This window comes from Homarus americanus, unplaced genomic scaffold (genome assembly GCF_018991925.1).
Source record: "Homarus americanus isolate GMGI-L3 unplaced genomic scaffold, GMGI_Hamer_2.0 scaffold41366, whole genome shotgun sequence".
Lineage (NCBI taxonomy): Eukaryota > Metazoa > Arthropoda > Malacostraca > Decapoda > Nephropidae > Homarus > Homarus americanus.
The window spans coordinates 8,052,990-8,073,825 of NW_024723541.1; the positions used below are offsets into that span (position 1 = coordinate 8,052,990).

The window sequence follows — 20,836 nt, forward strand, 5'->3', positions numbered from 1 at the left end:
ACCTTTTGGTGAAGAATATAAAGGAAAAGAGTCGTGACCGATCGCCCAAGCGGCTAACAAGCCGATCAGTGGCGAAGAGGATAAAAGTAAAAGTAAAAGTTGGCTGGAGGATCATTTGGTGCCAAGGGTTTTATACACAACCGCTCTGGCACGACGTCCGAATCTCTTCTTTCTAATACACTAGAACATTAGACCGTCTCTTATATCATCGATTTACCACAATTAACAAGTATAATTATACAAAGAAAATTGAACTAACAAGAGAAGTAAAAAATTATCATTTATTAACGTAGGGACGACAATAAAAAACATTTCTCTATTGACATACGAAGAATAGAACACAGGCATATATCAGTTGAGATGAAGATGGCGGACCAAACTGTCGTTTTGCGGAGGAATCGGCCAGGGACTAAAGCCGAGGTAGGGTATACTGATATATTTATATAGATGAAAGAATCACCTACACCATGAGCTGTCGCATGTCTTCACACTGTGAAAATATTCAGAGTCTTCTTTTGTGTAGGTGACGTTAAAACAATTAGTATCCCACCCTTGTCCATACATTCATTACCCTTGTAATTAATATCATAGTCAGTCCCCATAATGATTATTATATAAAATATAAAATAAATTAAAAAGTACCAACTGTGTTCAGGTCAGGCCCTAAAATAAATGACTGCCCTCTCTAGGGGGAGTAGTAAATCATAAAATTGCCATAAAAGGTCAAGGAACTTTTAACATTACTGGTTAAAGGTTAATGAGACTTGTCATCAAATGCCTTATGATTATTTTATGGGGATTTCGGTAGTGTGCTTGGATATAGGTGCATTTTGAACCTGCAGCATTTTTTCCTTCTTTGGTATTTCCTATCATATGTTTGTTTAAATGCACTGAATGTAAATCTAATGAGGCAACAAGGAGCAAACGACCTAGAATTTACTTAGAAAGTAGCCTGTGACCTGTTTGCCTTTGGTTTTTAAACGTATAGGCAAAAATTCACTGAAATCAGTACATTTTTGCTGGAACAAACCCTTGAGCCCTGAAAATAATACCATACCCGATACAGGAACATACAGAACATGAGCAAAACTCTGTCAAGGATATTCAGAATTGACTTTTCCTTAGACACCTACCAGCTTTGCAATCTTTACACTAGATATATTGCTTTAGTGAATAATCCCAAAGAAATCAAGCCAAAAATATATCCAAACTTAACATGAGGATGGTTATATGCTCTTTAAATGGTAGAGATTAAGAAGAGAATCGCCACTTTATTTTTTTCTATGTGATTTTCACTGATGTTTTTGGCAGTGGATATTTTGCCGTAACAGGTTAAGTTCCTACTAATGCTATTTTACAGTGAGTGTGCTCTGATGGGCTAATCACCCATTACCGGCAAACAATGCGAGAACTATATTTGACCGTGACTCTGGCGGCATTTGGCATTTATTTTGCCGTGAGTCGATCTTTGTGTAGCTATAAACTAACCATACTTCTGTTGTGCACGGAAACTTATTATAAAAGAGGCGACAAATACTAGCTGCGTGGGTGATCGATCGCCCAAGCGGCTAATGAGCCGATCTGTGATGAAGAGGATAAAGGTAAAAGTAACTAGCCCCACAAAAAAACTACCTAATCTTACCTCATGTAATGTGTATCTTTGCATTAAAACAACGGCAGCATAAGTTTCCACTGGAATACTGTACTGTACTGTATTCATATTTTTACTTTGGTAAGAAAAGTTAGAACTGTACCTTTCTGTACATTAGCATTTAGTTTACATTTTCTTCTTTTGATTAAAAATGTATCATGCAACAGTTCATGTTGGTGGTACAGCAGTAACGTGCGTAACTCTCACCAATATGTCAAGGGTTCGAGCCTCGGCCCGGACACGTGAGAAGGGTGTTATCCAGTGTGACCCTCCCTACCAAACACCACAGGTTTCCTCCTGTACTAACACTGGATAGACCGCCCAAACGGCTAGTAAGGTGATAAGTGGCGGATATGATTAAAAATAAATAAATAAATAAAATATCTCGCATCCGCTTGTGGATCAAGAAATCCCACGAAGTGAGATTTGTGATTTTACATTTTCACAATTAATCCCCCAGAAAATAGTCAGATGATACTTAACAATGAGGAGACTTACATAACAAATGTGTGTACTGTACAGTTTATGAATATTGGAAGCAGTAAAATAATTGCATGCCATTTGTCTATTACTATGCCAATTTCACCAAAGGAGACTCAAGGATTGCCTTTTATCTGTATAGATGTCTGTTTCTTTAGAACTGTACGACACTAAGAAATAGTGTCAACCCTCACTTTAACCTACAGGCTGCCATTATTCATGGTCAGTAATTTTTGTTGGGACTACAGTACAGTAATTGTTTTTATATACTGTATGGTATATGGTAAAGTCATACAACCTCATATGTACTGTACAGTATTGTATTCTACAGTTTATGGCATAGATAGAAATCTTAGAAATTATGCGTTTTGAAAATGTCGGCTCCTCAGTAATTCATTAAGTTGAAAAGTTATTGTCTTTGATTTCAGAATTTTTATCGGTGGTGTGATGAAGCTTATGAGGAGATGGACTCCACTCTAGTAGTTCAACAGTACATTCAACAAACCATCCGTCTCGACCACAATAATATTGACACCATTCTTAATGCGCCGGAGACCCAAGATGAGGGAGTTTGGAAATATGAACACCTTAGGTGAGACTACTGATCAGCTTACAGGTGTATTCTGTGTTCAAGTTACCTTTTTTTTCAGATTTCATTCTTCGCCCACATTTATAGAGTATTTTGGTAAAGTTGTGTATAATGCTACCGCACTAAGCTGGCCCATAAGCCACGCTCCTTGTCTATAGCTACAAATAGCCGATTGGTTCCCCTGAGCGTTTTACCTCCCCCTGGACTGTGTGTGTATAAGTGAGTATTTATATAGACTTTCTATAATAAATATTAAAAATTTCTAACATCCTCTCTGCAGTGCTAATGACTTGAAATCATTTGCATCTTGATAGTTCAGAAATTTAACATAATTTTAGATAATATCAGAGGTCTGCTTTCCAAATTATGAACACATTTAGTTGGAATTTTCTATGAACCAATCAGCTACAGTATTAATATAAAAGAGGGGCGTGGCTTACGGGCCAAGTTAGCATGGAAATACTATAGTTATTACTGTACAAGGGTATCATGTAGCAGATTTAAATTGTCATCATTGTTATGATTGGTGTCATTATTAATATTTACTGTATACGTTTTTTTAATCATACAAGAGCTTTACTATATTTTTGTAGGATGACAGGACATGTGCTGGTCCCTTGATTCTTAGTATGAAATAAATACAGTACAGTACTGTAATGGGTACCCTGTCCCTACCTGCATGGCAAGAGTCTAGTACACTGTTGGATTGCTCCACCACTGGCATATGGTAGTGTACAAGTACTGTACTTGGGAAAAGAATGATCTATCAAGTGGGCTACAGAGCCTCTATTGTAAGTACAGAACAGGTGTTTGTGGATAAGGGACTCTGTATTAAAGACAATGTATTGTATTCAAGAAAGTAAGTACAGGTATACTGTACTATAAAATTTTTGGCAACCCTAACCACAGATAGTTTGGTAAGCTGATTTTCTAAACAGTGTCTAGAACTCCTGATGTTATTAAAATTGTGATAGAATATAGTATTACAGTATTAATTTTACATTGACATTTACTGTATTCTTGCCATGATGGGCATCTGGGATTTGTTATTATATGTTTATTTAATATACATCACATTTTTACAGGCAATTTTGTATGGAGCTGAATGGCTTAGCTGTCCGATTACAAGGAGAATGTCAGCCAGCTACTTGTACACAGATGACAGCAACAGAACAGTGGATATTTTTATGTGCGGCCCACAAAACCCCAAAGGAATGCCCAGCCATTGATTACACACGACACACACTCGACGGAGCTGCATGCCTTCTTAATTCCAACAAGTACTTTCCTAGCAGGTTTGTGTCAGTTCACTGAAGATGCTTCATGCACATTTGGGTGTAGAGCATATCCTAAGAGGTTAGTCAGTTTTTCAAAGTCAAGCACTGCATTATCAACAGTGTGACTTAACATAAAAATCAGATACTCAGCTTTGTTAGGCCATCAGAGAATTTTTCCAGGCAGTGTAAGTAGCCTCAGGAAACCCTCTTTCAGCACGGACTTTAGTGTGGTGGCATGTGGCTTATTAAGTATGGTATTTCATTTTGAGTTATCTACTTGGCAGCTCCCACAACAAGAGTGATAGAGTTTACAGTTTACCTTGAATATTAAAAGATGTATAGTTGTATACTACTTGGTAAATAAATAAAGAGTTTTAGGTCTTATAATCTGATCTCAACAGGTTATCTCTATTTTGAACCATTCGTCTAAGTTCAAATTATATCATCCTGATTCAAACCTAATCGAATTTGCACCAAAATTTCAGCTGTGGGGCTGCAACTCACAGTAAGTCAGTTGGCATTTAAACATGCTGCTGTAAACATTGGTTGTCAGTCATTCCCTATATAGCCCCATTATCTTTGTTGATTAATGATGAGTTCGAATCAGGAAGAGGAGAAAGGAAAAGTCAGAGGAAAACAAATTGCTTAGCATAACACACAAGCTGAAAATTATTGAAAAATTTAAGCAATAAACAAACATTACCACACACATTATGCATTTTCTACTCATCACTACATTTGTTACATGCTTATTTATCCTGGGCTTGCCTACTGTACCCTTAGATCTTGCTACTAGGCCGAGGGAGGAAATTTCCAACCATTCCTCACCTGTGAGCTAAATGTTATGTTATGGTTATTTCAACTCATAATTTAGGGTAGATACACAGAATTTTTTTTCCAGTTCAATACAGAATGTGCAAAAAAACAAAAACAAATGAAAATAAGCAAAAATAATTATCATAAGGTACATTATAAAGTTTATGTATCAATGGGTTTCCACCAAGTGTGTGAAGAGGACAGTGCATAGTGCTGTTGCTAGGGAAGACAGTGTTCCAGCTAGGCTGGTTGCTAAGGCAAGCATCAAGGCAGTCGGCACCCGTAGACTACGATGCAGTGTGTACACGAACTTGTATAATTTTTGCTATATTTATGCTTTCACTTTTGCTATTTATTTGCTTTTGTCATTATTGTTTATGTCTCTATAGTTTTAACTTTTAATGTTACAGTGTACCGTTAAGCTACTTTTAGGGGTGAATCTAGTGATCTGAACAAAGGCTTTGCAGCCAGTTGCTTTGACATCACAGGAGGAGCATTTTGTATGTTGTATCACCATACAGTACTATATTTACGGAGTGGACTACAGTTCTGAGTATTATTCTGCTGTGGTTACCAAGGTACCCATCCATTCTTAACCTAATGTGTATATTTATGGACAAAATGTATTAAGATTATTATTTTTTCAATAACCAAGGATTTAAAGAACATACTTTAAGCATTTTTTTTTATTAGTGGAACATTAATGTAAAATATTTAATTACTGTACAGTGCTAGGAATGTATTTCAAATTTATACAAAAGTAGGTTATGAAATCCCCTCCTGTTTCAAAATACAGTATCTACCTAGCATATAAGTTTGAATAAACAGTCTCCTAGTCACATTTACCATGACTGCACATTTGGTACTTAACATTTCCTTTTAGCACTGTTAAACTCTGTTCTATCACTTATATGTTTCTTTAAGAGCATTGTGAAAGCCAAATAAAATCAATATTAAACAAGGAATCAAGACTCCTTGATGTTTGAACCAGTGTTGTCATACCTCAAGGCATCTGTGACTGCAGCAATTGCGTCATGAAAACAAAGCAACAGTAATTTATGATAAAGATACTTTTATCCTGGAAAGATGTGAATGTTATAGAGAAATTAATGTACTGTATCTCCAATTACATAATGGGAGTCATTATTGCTTAGTGTATCTTATTGTTCACTTTGTTTCCATCCAGTTTATTATAAGAACAGGTATAAAATTATATTTGCTACTGTATACAGGTTTACAGGGTACTGCACTTTATGTATTTTACTTTTGGGTAATTTATTTATTTATTTTTTGTAGGATTGTATCTCAACTTATATATAGTAATACAGTATAGTAGAAGTCTCTGGGTAAAGTGTTTTGATTTATGAAAAAATTATGAAAGGTTTTTCTGGGACCAAATTCTTACATAAATCGGGGAATGCCTGTACTGTACTATACATGTAATAGTGGTAAAATGAATGAACTTAATGATATGAAGGACTATGAATCGGTGCATTATTCATTTTGTAAACTGTATTGTCTACACAAACTGAGGATATGAACATACATGAATGGTTATTTCTTCTCTTTGCCATTCCTCACATTCTTTACACTGTCCTTACATTATTTTTTTCTTTTAGGTTTCTTTACCCTTTGATCCACCCTACACAGACATGAAAGAGGTGTAAAGGTTATAAAAAATTTTGAACATGGAATTTTTCCACCAAAGAATTGCATCTTGTGTAAATAATATTATCTTCAGTTGAGGTTGGGTCCGGGGGAATCTACAGTACAGTGTACTACATATAAAAGGTTGCTTTAAAAAAAAAATTAATTATTTCAGAGTGAGCATCAAGGAGTCATCTGTGGCCAAGTTAGGGTCAGTGTGTCGGCGGGTTTACAGGATATTCTCTCATGCTTACTTCCACCACAGACAAATCTTTGACGAATTTGAGGTGAGATATATTGTCAGTGATTCTAGTACATTTTTATATTTGGGACTAATGTTATTTCCCATTTATCTGCCTTTACTACATCATTTATCACACACCTTAACTGTAATAACTTCCTTCTACCTTGTATTTAAAATGTATCCTACAAGCTGTTTCTCTCAAATTTATAAATCTTTTCCAACCGTCGTACTCATATTTATACAACTTCCAACATTAACTATCGCTGCCCCTTATAATCCTGTTAGTCTTCATAGTTATTACTCTATCATACTTTACTTCCTGCACTCACTCCCTATACATTTACTCATCCGACTTCTGTGTAACGTATCAAGACCCAAAAGCTACTCTTAGCCTATTTATTGTCTTGTATGTAATTTAATGTATGCATGACTCTGGCTGGGACTAGTACTTAGATCTACAATATTTGATTGAACAAATTTCACATGTTCAAGAACAATAGAGAAACATTAAAGGAGGATGTTGTGACACATGGCAACTCTGCACTGAACAGAGATAACCATGTCTTTCACCTGATCCAGAGATACTTCTACCAGTCGGAAGACTCGTTCCAACAAAAAAAAAATTACTATTAAAAATTTTGCTTTCCTTGTTAAGAGTTTTGAAAGTATTAGAAGAATTATCTAGAAATGTTTGTCTATTTATCCAATCCTTAATACACACAATGGAACAACCACATTAAGCCCCAAGGACACATTAGAATATTTAAAAGAGTCTGCTCAAAAAAAGGACCACAAAGAGTAGTGCTATTATCAACCAACTAAACCTAAGTCATTTGGTGTTTATTATAATTTTTTTTTCAGACGGAAACTACTTTATGTCGACGGTTCACAGTTTTCGTGACTAAATATAATTTGATGTCTCGAGACAATCTTATCGTTCCGATCTTGGAGGATGAAGGTGCTGGACAGGGGGAATCTGAAGCTTAGAGAAAAACCAAGAAAACAGATTACTGTACTGCCATTTATGAACAGTAACCAGTGGGTAAGTTATATGGGTCTGTTGCTTAAATTTGCTTCGACTGGATCTGAATGCAAAAATACCTTGATTATGTGCAGCTTCACTCATTGTACAGGATGGTCAAGTGTGCTATTGAAGTACCTCTTTTTGTCTTAAGAGTTGTTCTAGTAAGTTGGAAATACAATGGGCCCGGAGTCTCAAAGGTTCTCATGCTATACTGTAAATAGCAGTGTTAGTGTGAACTGACTGACTGACTGCTCATGTCATGGGCTCCACATTGCTCCCAATGCTCTTGTACAATAAACAACTTCCACAATGCTGTGGTGATCATTGTTGTGCTGTAGTTCATTGTACATTTAAATGGAGAAATTTATCATTTGGTCCTCTGAGAACATGGATACTAGATCATGCATTTCGGAGGATGTACTTGCCCTATTTGATATTAATGAATGTAAATGGCTTTAGTTTTTAAACTTAAGAGTAAAGAACTAATAAGTGAAACAATGACTTCTGAACTGATAAATATGGAGTCATGAACACCATTACTTTTACTACAGAATTTGGGTTAAATGTAATGGAGCTTGTCTGCTTTTACTATTTCAGTTTAGACTGGGAAAGATAATATTATGTTATTAAATATTTATACTGTACATTTTAATTCATTGTCATAATCATTAATTTTAATCTAGTAAAATGACAAAAATTTAACTTTGTGTTTTGATAATTTTAAGCAATGTCATAAAGTAGGCTTATCTTGTTTGGCCAAGTTCAGTGAAGGGGGTTTCTGTATTTATTATCAGTCCTGGGTCTTTTAAATGCTTAGTACTGACAGTAAAGTGCACAGAACATCTCATAAAAGGACTGAGATAAAGTAGATAAGACGACTATGGTAATCCCCTCAGATAATTAGGTAAAGAAACATGCATATTATGGACACCTAAAGGAGTAAATCATAAAATTTATACATTAGTTTGAAATTACTGTATATTTGAGTGTATAACTGAATGAAGTCTTAAATTTTTTGACAGTGAAGTACTGTATACTTTTCCAAAATACAGTACTTTGTTAAGGGTGTATCATTTTATGTATGATCAAAAATATGGAAGATTTTTATTTATTTTATATACAAAGTTTTATGATTTGTGTTTATCAATTTTGTGATGGAATATATTTTAGAGGCAATCAAATATATTATATGCTTTAAAATTTAAGGTGAATATGACTATGGTACATTTATTCATGTGAAAACTGAGAAAGTGTCACTCATGATTTCTTTTTATGGATTTTGGTTTCTCTGAGGGAGTTAGGTATCACACCATACAATAATGTTTTAAACAGGCTAATTATGACTGCATAAAGGAAGATTCAAAGTTGTAGTTTTATTATGTTGCAGGTCAACTTTGCCCTGGACCTAATAGGCCCCAACTTAAGTTTGACAAAGAAAACCATTAGGGTTGGTGCTCATTAGGACTGGTTCCTGATCCTGTTGATTAACTTAGGTTAAGGCCTATTAGGACCAGGAGTTATCGACCAGTTAGGCAAGTTGATGACCAGATGGTAAAATTGGTGTATTCATTTCCTTTGGTGTGCATAAACATGATCACTCTTAATGTCTATACTCTTGAATATGGTTAACCTTCTAATTTTGGGGTTCTTACTCAATAAAATCAAGGTTATTGGTCCTGGTGAATGTGCTAACTTTTGAGTCCTGTTGTAAGGGGCAAATTACTCTCAAGAACAGTGGTGTGTTGTGAAGAAAAAAAAACTGCTAGGGTAAGCAAATAACACTGTTGATGACATTATATTACTATCAAGTACTATGAGTAGTAGTCTACAAAAGTGTGAAACAACAAAAATGGTTTGATGATTAATAGTTATTTTTTGTTTGTCTTTAACCTTCATTTATGACACCGACAAGGCATTTAGATAAGGTTTTTTGTTAGATAATTAGCAACTCTCGGTACATTATAAATTATTTCAGATTTATTCCTAAATGAAATAAATTATTTGGGATGGATTAAGGTGGTAAAATGAAATACTGTATAAATTATTAAAAACAAATTGAAAATTGTTTTGAAATCTTGCCTGTGACTTTATGATTGATCTGGTAATGCTGCAGTGCTGTAGGGGGTAATAGCAGGGGAGCGACAACCAGGAGTACATTGTGCTTTCCTTACTCAAATCACTAGTAAAAGGTATTCTACTCAGTGATGACAACACACATTATTGAGGGGAAATTCCAGCATCGGAATGCTTTTCCACAGCATATTAGATTGCTCTGAATCGTATTTATATGGATTTAGGAAAAAGGGTTAATATAATTAAAATTAATTGTTTTCATCATATGTCTGGCAGGGCCATATCATTTTGCATGTAAGAGGGCAGAAGAGGCTCCTGCAAATCAAATGTGTATTCGAGGAATAGATTTTCTCGCAGCAAATGCTCCTGTCTTGCAAATTTCAAAATTCTAGTCTCTTATTACAGCAGGAGTAAATTCACTGAGATTTAATACAAAAAATGCAGTTTATACAGTTGTGTATACAATGAAATAATATATAAACTAAAGAGATATATTGATTTTGAAGCAATGAATTTTTATAGGGTAAGTGATGCTTACCTTGCTTCTCAGGAATACATACCACTGTCCCAAAATCAAAACCAGGGGAAGAGGTAAGGGCAGGAAAAATTTTCATGCTAAAATCATACATTTGATAGGTTTGGTTAGAGGCAGTTAGTCTTAGGTTAGATTCTGGGTCTGTGGATTCATAGGAAGTCCTGAAGTAATGTAGGAATGGAGTAACCTTTGTGTAAACCACATGTAAGATTGGTGTAATTTTTTTATTTACACTTCCTATATTTGTGCATCATTTTTTCGTGAAAAATGAATTATTGTGCTAGTTTCTTTTTAGAGAATTTCAGTATATGTTTTCATTCTTTGACTAAAATACAGCCACAAAACATGGAAATTGTTGTTTGCAATTCCCTTAGTGTAATGAATATTTATTTATTTATTTATTTAATTTATTTGTTTATTGGTAGAACTTTAGGGTATGAACTGTATAGTAATGTAACAGTTCTTGTGCATTTTTTCCTAGTTGTCAATTTTAATGCAAGTTTAGCTTTTTACTAAGGTATTATTCTTAGCCTTTTACATGGTTAACTGATGTCATATTGAATGAAAATTTTGAAATTTATTTTTTTTAGGTGTACTGTCAGCAAAAAAAGTTCTCGGATGCTCTAAGTGTCAAACAGTTTGACAAAATGAATGAGAAATCTGAACATTGCTCTCTGAGGAAGTTAAATTACTTCTTTTCACCTGCAAAACTATAAAGACGAGCAACATTTACAGCGTCTGCCAAAAGTCGTGACTGTTTTTCAAATAGCAATGTAGGAAATAAGAAGTACTGTATGTTGTACTGAATATGTAAAATGGAAATGAGAGAACACACTTTGGAGCTTACTGTATTCACAATTTATTTCTTGAAAATTACATCCAGTAAGTAACCACTTCGGGGACCCACACAAAATTGTGCCCACTGCACAACACACTCCATCACTGATGCCAGTGTTTCCAACAGAATGTTAAGGTTTTCTCTGTGAATATTGTCCTTTAGTTCCTGTAAGGAGCTGGTTTTTGTATGGTATACCCTGGCCTTAGAGAAAAAAGTCTGGGGCTGTTAAATCTGGAGATTTTTGAGGAAAAGGAAGGTTTCCAAACTGGGAAACAGTTGTCTGAGGCAAGCAATTGATCCCCTTGCAGTGTGGCAGGTGACACCATCTTATTGGAACTAAAGGTTCCTTTGGTTATTCATGGTCATGTGCTCCAGTGCAGATGCCAGCATGTGGTGATCATTTCTTGTTAATGTTAGCCTATGACAATAACTACTATGGCAGTTTCATTTTTGAAAAAGTATGAACCAATCACATTTTGTTGAGCATATCCCATACCAAACTGTGACTTGCTGGGGGTGCAGTGGTTTCTCACGAAGAGCCTGACGCCCGTATTATTAAACAACATCTTCCCTTGAAGAGGGTCGTCGTGTTTCAACCCGAGTTTTAAACTAAATGAGTCCTGAGGGACACCACAATACAGTACTTAACGGGGTGGTGTGGCAGTAAAATTAACTAATTCCAATATTATAAATTAATTTTATTGGAATTAGTTAATTTTACCGCCACACCACCCCATTAAGTACAGTACTGCGGTGTCCCACAGGACTCATTTAGTTTAAAACTCGGGTTGAAACACGACGACCCTCTTCAAGGGAAGATGTTGTTTAATAATACGGGCGATAGGGTTTTTAGTTGCCCAGTTGCTTCAGTTTGCAGAGAAAACCTTAACCTTCAGTTGGAAACACTGGCATCAGTGATGGAGTGTGTTGTGCAGTGGGGACAATTTTGTGTAGGTCCCTGCGGTGGTCACTTAATGGATGTAATTTTCCAGAAATATATTGTGAATAATCTCCAAAGTGTGCTCTCTCATTTCCATCTTAAATATTCAGTACAGGCCCCCCCCCCCCCAAAAAAAAAAATTTGCGGATTTTTATTTCGCAGTCCTCTATTATTTGCAAATAACAATCTGGATGTACCCAAGAATGTCTATGGATAGTTTTAAAGTTGCCGGCATTTTCGCGGATGAGACAGGGAGTCATTCGTTCTAGAGACAGTAATTTCCTTTACCTGTATTGTATATATATGTGTGTGTGTGTGTGTGTAGACACACAAAACACATACAGATAAATAATAATGGAAAAATTCTTTCACAAATAATCAGAAACAAATTTATTAAAAATGTGACAATCTACCCTCTAAAACATGACACAATGTACTCCAAAAAACATGGCATTGTTACACTTATGCTGCCAAATAGACAGGTTGATACGTGCAAATACTTGTAAAATAGGGCTTCCTTGTGCTGAATACTAGTTTACTTATTTGTAAAAAAATAAAAAATAAACAATATGCAAGGTTAGGCAGTCATAAGGTTCTTCTATCAGGGCCATTCACTCAGAGGTGTTTCTTTCAGGGGTGAGTGAGACATTGCAGATAAGATACAAGTCATTAGCAGCTTTTGTTAAAGTTATAATGGAGTAATTGTATTTAAGTAACTGATGTAATGTTTTTGTTATAATTTTGTATTTGATGGTTGAATGTTGGTTAAATAAATAAATACATCTTGGGACTGTGAGAGAGGCTGAAAATTATAGCATTCCCCTACTTTCATGTTGTTATCAATTAGTTTGAGTTGCCATACCAATGAGGGAGGAACTGCCTTTATCCACTCACCAATTACTTGGGGTTATTGTACCTTGAACGTACCTACTTAATATTGAATAACATGGGAAGTTTTTCTCAATTTCTTTCTATTACTTGATTGTGTATAAACAACAATGGATGTTGCTGGTTTTAATACAGGTAAACCTCTATTTATGGTATCCCAATCTACGATAATTCGCATTAACAATGCTGATATACTATTAAGACCACTTCCCTATTTACAATGTAAACAAACTCTCATTAACGATACCATTCGTCATTTCGCCAAGTCGGCATATGGAACGCATCACTCACTTCATTTGTCAGCTGAGGCATCATCTACCTAAATGCCACCTCATGGCCATCTGGTGAACTACAGTCCAGGCATTGTTTCTTGTTGGCTACACTTGTGTAAGAAATGGAGCTCAATGTTTATCGGTTTTCATCGGTGTTGTTTTTTTTACCTTACAGCGAGAGGACATCACTCAAGTTCACATTATAATGTCCTCTGTTTTAGTGACTGTGAAGTTCATTTGCTTTACTTGTGAAGTACTTTCCCTGTTTTAGTGACTGAAGTTCTTTCGCTCTGACCATGATGTGTTTTCACCCTGATCCCCTACCCTGACAATGGATGTGGTGACGTGACATTGCATCAGATGGTCAATAATATGAGACCACTCATCCCTCCACCACAAATGAGAGAAGAGTTTATGTACTATGGGTGGACCTGACATTACATCAGGTCAGGTCAGTGAACAAGAGACTCGCTAATCCTCTACCACACCTGCATCATAAGTGTTAAAAGATGGAAAACGTGATCACAGTTATGTATTACATTTAGGAGATTGGACAGTATACAACTGTAGGCTGAAGACAACAGTACAGTCAGTCCTCGACTTACGATGGGGTTAGGGACCGATGACCAGGTCGTAAGTCGAAAATGCGAAAGTAATACTGTACATAGAAAATCTAAAATGGGTGTCTCTTTTTCTTCTCAGCACCACGAGAACTCTCACTTTTACGCTTGCTAGCCATTTTAAAGGGAATTACAAACGAAAATTCTGTCAGTACACAGCGCAATCACTAACGCCGAGACTCGAAAATACGTAATTTTAAAAATATTTTATATGACTGCGGTGGTTGTATGTCCGGGTGGTCATAAGTCGAGGAGTACCTGTAGTAATATACATTATTTTGTTTGTTTATATATATTGTACACGTACAGTGGTGTTTGCATAAATAAATACAGCTCTTGTTTCTGTGTGAGATGTGTCGCTTAGACTCGGGGAAAACGGTGGAGAATTCCACTGTGACACTCACAGCTTCATTCACGAGGCGGGTGCATCTCTGTATCATACAGATATTTAGCTTTTTAAATATATTTACTGGTCTTTAACCAAACTTTTAGCAAATTTTTCATGATTACAGTATACAGTGTTAGTAAAAAAAAAAATGGTGTTTTTAACTTCATTAGAACTGATTTTATAGACTCCGGTGTCAACATTTTTTTTTTTTTTTTCAGAAAGTCAGATGAGTCAGCATCATTATATCGTGTCAAAATATTTTCTTTTTATTTCTTTTATTGGAGTCTGGTAGAGAATTTACTCAGGATCATTATAGTATCAAATTCATCTCTAACACAATTAGCAGATGCTAGATTATAGGAGGTAGTGATGTGAGGTAAGAAGGAACTCTACCCTGGGGGCAGAAAGTAACCACAGATTGCCCCCGAAAAAAGTTCACTTCCCACTCAGTGCATATCAATGACTCCTCTCTCACTCATTCTACTATAGCTCGTTCACTATACAATATTATTTATTTGTTATTCATTAGTTAGTAAAGATACATTACTGTAATAATTTGTGTTTACTTATACCGGTACTCTTCAAATATAATACAGTACAGTACTGTATACAGTGTATCTCATAGGTAAAAAAAAAAGAAAGCCATCAGGGAGGCATCTCCATATATGCAATGGTACCAAATTCATTTCTTTAATGCAAATAGAGACAGATGTGAATAAAAATTTATAAACCTTTTGCTAGCCCTAAATATATTTGCTACTTTCTTAGCTTCTGTCTTTATTCTAGTCATCTTCTGGTCAGGAGTTCCACTAATCTTCCACCCTGACACTGGGTGATCTGACATTGCATGAGACCACTAATCCCCCACCCCACCTCCACCTGACATTGATCAGGTCAGGTCGGTAGCATGAGACCCACTAAACCCCTACCACACCTCCATCGCAACATTTCTAACGTTTTTTCATAAAAGAACCGAGTCCCCATTATTGATATTGTGTTTTTATGAATGTAAAGTGAGCAGTGTAACTTTGAAAAGTCGGGCTACACCTTCAGTCTCCACTCTTCAGACTTCCCAAAGTCTATGTGGGACTCAGGTTGGTGTCTCCACTCCACCTTAAGACTCCTTAGCCTTGAACTGGACATGTGATGATGACTAGCCTTCTTAATGATGTGATGAGTGTTTTTTAATTGTGTTGTAGGGCTAGTAGTATTCTTTTTTTTTCCGATTGGCCAGGAACCTATCCGATTGCAGCCCATGTTATAATGAACCTGATTTACGATATTTCGACCTGCGATGGGTTTTTCAGGAACCTAACCCCATCGTAAATAGAGGTTTACCTGTACTATACTTTCTGAGTGGTAGTTTGCAGTCTCATTCTCTGGTACAGAGATGGAACAAGTCTCACTGAAATAACGAGTGACTATTATATTAGAATGCCAAAGGCATTTTATTAAAAATAAAATAAACTGCCAAGAGTTTGTAAAGAAACTGCTTGTAGCACAATGACACAAGCCAGATTGAGTGAGTACAATATCTAGGTATATTAATTGGCAACATATAATTGTAGCATTGAAAACTATTAATTTAATATTTAAGACAAAGTGTTTATTTATTGCAAACAGAAATTTTAGGGATTGTATCGTTTTTTAAGTCCAGGAGTGCATCTCCTTTTTCACTTAAGAAATTAAGTTCATTTGCTTGGATTTAATTTACATAAGTGAGGCCCTCTGAATATGTCAAATGAAAGATAAAATAAATGTATAAATCTTAAATTTTGAAATAAAAAGGAATGCATATTGAAATGAACTTTATGCAATAAATTCTACATCGTTAAGTACTGGCCCGTGGGGTATGTGTCCCAAATGTTTTTCTGCTGTGCCCCAAACCAAATCAAGAAAAATTAATCGAGATATTTGGTGTCTGTCTTGTATGGGTGAGGTCTACAAATGAATATGTGAATGGTTATTATCTTGTTATGGTGGAAAGGATATACATATTAGATATCCAGCTACTTTCATATTTCCACCAACCTTTATATATGTAGTGCAACTTTAGAAACTAGTGCAGAAAAGATCCCAAATGGGTCCAAAATGGTGGAGTTGTTCTGGAGAGCTCGAGCCCCATATCATTTTGGTAGCTAGTGACAGTTCTGCTTATATTTACAAGGAACTCTTTAAAAAAAAAAAAAAACTCTAGTTTTATAGTGTGTGCAATATTGCACATATACCCCCACAATCTGGCTGAGGTAATCTAGACAGTACGACCTGATGTAATATGTCGTAAAACCATAGGCTAACAAAAGTAACCTCACTCTTTATTCCCTTACTAAAATAACAGGTTAAATTTAAATGTGGTTTGCCATTGAAAACTTTTTAATTTTGATATGAGAAGGCACGAAGTAAATACTGTTTCAATATGTTCGTTTTATTGTTGGTTAGTTTATATACATGTAGTGTTTTTGAAAATCATAAATGGTCACACCATAAAATTGCTGGATGACTAGCTGAAAATTCCAAAAGACAGGATATTAAATTAACCCCTTGTGTATGGTTTCCCCTCTAAGCTGAATAAAATCGTCTGCCGTTAGCCAAATAAAATATTAAAAGTGACATTCCCGTAGTGAAAGAGTTAAGGGAGATTCTGTTGTTGCACAGGATTCCAGTCAGCCAGCATTATTTTGGGAAAAGTTTGTGTGAATGGAAAAAAATCTCAGAGGTGCAATTGAATTCAGTAAAACTTTCTTGGACCAGCTTAGCAATTTATCTCTAGTGTTATAAACTAGCCTTGTGGGCCTGAAGCTTTGGAATATGGGCTAGCATGGGCCTAAAGCTTTGGAGTATGGGCTAGCATGGGCCTGAAGCTTTGGGGTATGGTCTAGTATGGGCTAGCATGTGCTTGAAGCTTTGGGGTGTGGTCTAGCATGGGCCTGAAGCTTTGGGGTATGGTCTAATCTACCTGAAGCTTTGGGGTGTGGTCTAGTATGGGCCTGAAGCTTTGGGGTATAGACTATTATAGGTCTGAAGCTTTGGGGGTGTAGACTATTGTGGGCCTTAAGTATAACATATTTTTTTTTAAGTAATTGATGGTTCATAAAATGTATTGTTTCTTGTAAACTAGGTCAGTCCTTATGGGATTAGGAGGTATGGTAGTTTATTGGTACTAAGCAGTTTTTTGCCTGAGTGAAGAATTCTTATATTTTAGTGTTCAGCCATAGCTTCAGTCATTGTACAGTATGTATGGTTACTTTGTGCTCAACCTATTTTTTTTTTTTTTTTTTTTACTTTCAACCTAATCAGGCAACTATTAAAATTGTAAATGTCTATTTTTAACTTGGAGAGAATAACAGTTTATAGCGAGACATTTAAATATTAATGACATTTGTTTAATTTCACCAAAATATTTGGTGGTAATCAGCACATTTTCATCTATAAATTAAAAGGTTCATACCTCAGGTCAAGTATTGTCCTGTTGAATTTATTTTTGTGCGCTATCCTTCCAGCGAGGGGCATGTGATATTTTGGTTTTGTGTATCGTAGAGTAAATACAGTATGCACATGTAAGTGCATCTACAAGACTATGATTAAGTTTCTCTTTGTGTTTACATTTTACTTAATTTCCAGGTGATATATTTCTAATACATATTGTACATTTTACTTAATTTCCAGGTGATATATTTCTAATACATATTGAATTAGTCATAAACTATTTGCCTTTATGTAGTGAAAGATATGAAGGGGCAATAGTAAATCTATCAGTATGAAAAGTGGAATGAGTTACATTGTCGTCACAGGCAGCAATACAGTTAGACCAGGTAAAGAACTAAGATTACAAATGAAGATTATGGATACAAGTTGACTGCAAAGGTACAAGGGAGTTCATAATCATGAGACGTGCTAATATCTGGAGGCAAATTACTGTACTGATTGTGAAGTCTGAGCTCTTGTTGGGTTACATCCATGTGCTAAGTTTATCGTAATTGAATGCTGTTTACTGTATTTGAGTTACATTCTCAAGAAAAAAAACGTACACATGCACACACACATGGATGGACTGATACTGTAGTACAGTATTCCCATAACCCCTACCAGAGGTGATTGGGACCAACAATACAAGTGATAAACTGAAAGTAGTTTTGTTAATATTATGTTTACCACTGTAAGATTAGTGTGAACATATAACATAGTGAACCAAGAATGTGTAAAAGAGTGTTGGCAGTGTCTGAAGGAATTAAACTGCTAGTGTACAGTATTATGAAAGAATGATACCAATATTTAACTGAAGCTAAGCTGGAATAATTTAGAACTTAGTGTAATACAGTACAGTATGGCCAAATTTCAATTTTATACACCATGTAACCTATTTAGTGTTTGAATCAAAGTGAATTACTAAAATTGCAGTTATGTGGCTAGAAGTTTTCCATTGTGGATTATCCTTGAATTTTTTTTTTTTACTATAATCTGTTACTTATGGATGAAAATTACATTTTAATACAATTTAATTGATATTAAATTTAGCTTTGTTCCTCAGGGTCGGCAAATCTTTTTTATTCTTTAGTGTAAAGCGAAAATGCTTAACTGTGAATAACAACACCATATGCTTTTCAGGCACTTGTGGATTTGGCCATACCCATCTTCAACACCTTGATATTAGTTACTGTAATAGAACCAGCTGTCATGGCAGATTTGTTTGTATATTTGTTAAGACCTGGCTAGTCAAGTTCTTAATGTGTTAATCTGATGTTAAATCTACATCTTGCAGAAAGTTACCTTAGCTGGTACTGAAATTGTAAAGATTATCATCATATTATATTAACAAAATTAAAGTAGATTAATGTCAATACTGCAATAATGGAGTAGGTGTTAGGTATTCATGTGCATACCTATTGGATTTTTTTTCAGTTATAAGGAGATTAGATTAGATTGATGAAAGAGCAATTGTAGATCTATATATTTTTTAATTAAACAAGTTCTCCATTATCAAGTATAGGTACTGTACTTTATTAGTTTCTTTCCATAGTACTGTATACAGTATAAACTATTCCTTCAGAATATGAGTGTTCTTTGAGAAAGAAATTTTTATCAAAGCATGTGCAGGAAAGAGTAACTAAGTGGTAAATGTTTACTCTATAGTTGTAGTATAGAAAAATATTTACAGTACAGTAATTGTAAAAATGGAGTTTTTTAAAAAGGGAACGGTGGATTTTTCAACATTATCTGCTGCAGAGAAGGCACAAAGTAGCCATATGGCAAATAATGAATAAAACTAGAAGCCAGATTCCTTGGTAAGTAGTTGATAACTACAGTACAGTGTATTTTAGTCCTTATTTTTGTGATTATTATTGGAAGAATTCTCATGAATGATAAACAGTCAATATTAAATATCTAGTCCAATGATGTCATTATCATAAAAATTTTTTCAACTACAGTGTATGTAATTCTGTAAATATAATTTGTGAGTTTAATCTTGATTGGTATGTCAAATGTTTGTAGAACTGTCGTTGTAGTTTTCTCTGGAGAACATTGTGACGTGACTATATTTCCACCGAGTCATTAAATATGAGGAAATAATGAAGACGAGATACGTACTCATATTTAATGTTGTTTAACCAAGTAGTATAGAGATCTATCTGTGCTGTCTTAAAACAAATGTAAACCAAAACAGAAAAAAATAAATAAAAAATCATGCTCAAATATTACTTCTATTTCTTGAACTTGTGTTTGTCGTGCCTTTCTCTATAACAAACCAACACTAATAGCTACATGTTCAGGTACTTGCTGTGCTCTAATATAATTGTTGTTATCTAGTTATCTGTAAACTTATTCATAGAACATGATGGGTGACTGGACTGAATGGGATGGCCCCAGGCTAACATAATGATTAGAACTGTGTCCTTGTCTAAGGAGGCCAAGACTTAATGATCCTCAGTCCTTCGGAGAATTAATGTAATCTGAATGGTTAAAATTAGTTTGGGTTTCATTTTACCAGAAAATCATGTGATGTATTCCACATCTACTGGACATGTAACAGCTACATTGATGTGGTAATTATAAAATTCACTTTTTAAATTCCTGTCTTTATCAAATGGTGAATGTGAGTTCATTACCCCCTTGTTTTGGAGGATTTTATCAGGAAACTGATAAACAAAGAGTGTGGTAGAAATTATAAACAATTTAATTCCATTGTTTTGAATCTCATAGCGAGCCTCGATTCATGTAAATATCTCGGTTATCATTATTTATTATAATTAATAGTACAAACTTGCCTTTTTATTATCCTTATCAGTGAATCTAACCAATATGAGCCAATCTAAGCAGAAAGCTGAGCATCTTTGATCCCAATTGCAGCGGTGAAAGAACTTGAATTTCTGTTTTCAACCCGATAACCAATTACTTTCCTCCTTTATTGAGATTCAAGATTCCATTATTTTGTGTCTGCACTGACGTTAATAGCCTTACGAATGATCTAGGTATTGAATAAGACTTCCGTGAATAGTGTCTATTTATGGACTTCAAAAACTAGTTTCCAAGCAGTTTTGCTACATAAAAACAGAAAA

The 20,836-nt window shown here is 35.0% G+C and overlaps 1 protein-coding gene across 3 annotated transcripts; it reads left to right on the forward strand.

Moving 5' to 3' along the window:
* Positions 1 to 277: 277 nt before the first annotated feature.
* LOC121863627 (MOB-like protein phocein) lies at positions 278 to 20,540 on the forward strand. Of its 3 annotated transcripts, none has more exons than XR_006088433.1 (6): positions 278 to 420; positions 2,560 to 2,723; positions 3,806 to 4,015; positions 6,636 to 6,747; positions 7,566 to 7,746; positions 18,888 to 20,540. XR_006088433.1 is itself a non-coding variant. In XM_042362381.1 (5 exons), exons 1-5 carry the CDS (start codon positions 361 to 363, stop codon positions 7,689 to 7,691), a joined length of 672 nt encoding a protein of 223 aa, XP_042218315.1. In that variant the 5' UTR covers positions 278 to 360; the 3' UTR covers positions 7,692 to 10,688. The 3 variants fall into 3 exon arrangements, 1 of the variants encoding a protein (XP_042218315.1); XR_006088434.1 differs by having other exon boundaries at positions 3,806 to 4,000; XM_042362381.1 differs by lacking the exon at positions 18,888 to 20,540 and having other exon boundaries at positions 7,566 to 10,688.
* The last annotated feature ends 296 nt before the right edge of the window (positions 20,541 to 20,836 follow it).

What these genes read in the sequence shown, in the direction of transcription:
- LOC121863627 (XM_042362381.1), top strand. Translation starts at nt 361, where the DNA reads ATGAAGATGGCGGACCAAACTGTCGTTTTGCGGAGGAATCGGCCAGGG. An exon ending in GGCCAGGGACTAAAGCCGAG is followed by an intron (nt 421 to 2,559) that starts GTAGGGTATACT and finishes CTTTGATTTCAG; the next exon opens with AATTTTTATCGGTGGTGTGA. An exon ending in TGGAAATATGAACACCTTAG is followed by an intron (nt 2,724 to 3,805) that starts GTGAGACTACTG and finishes ACATTTTTACAG; the next exon opens with GCAATTTTGTATGGAGCTGA.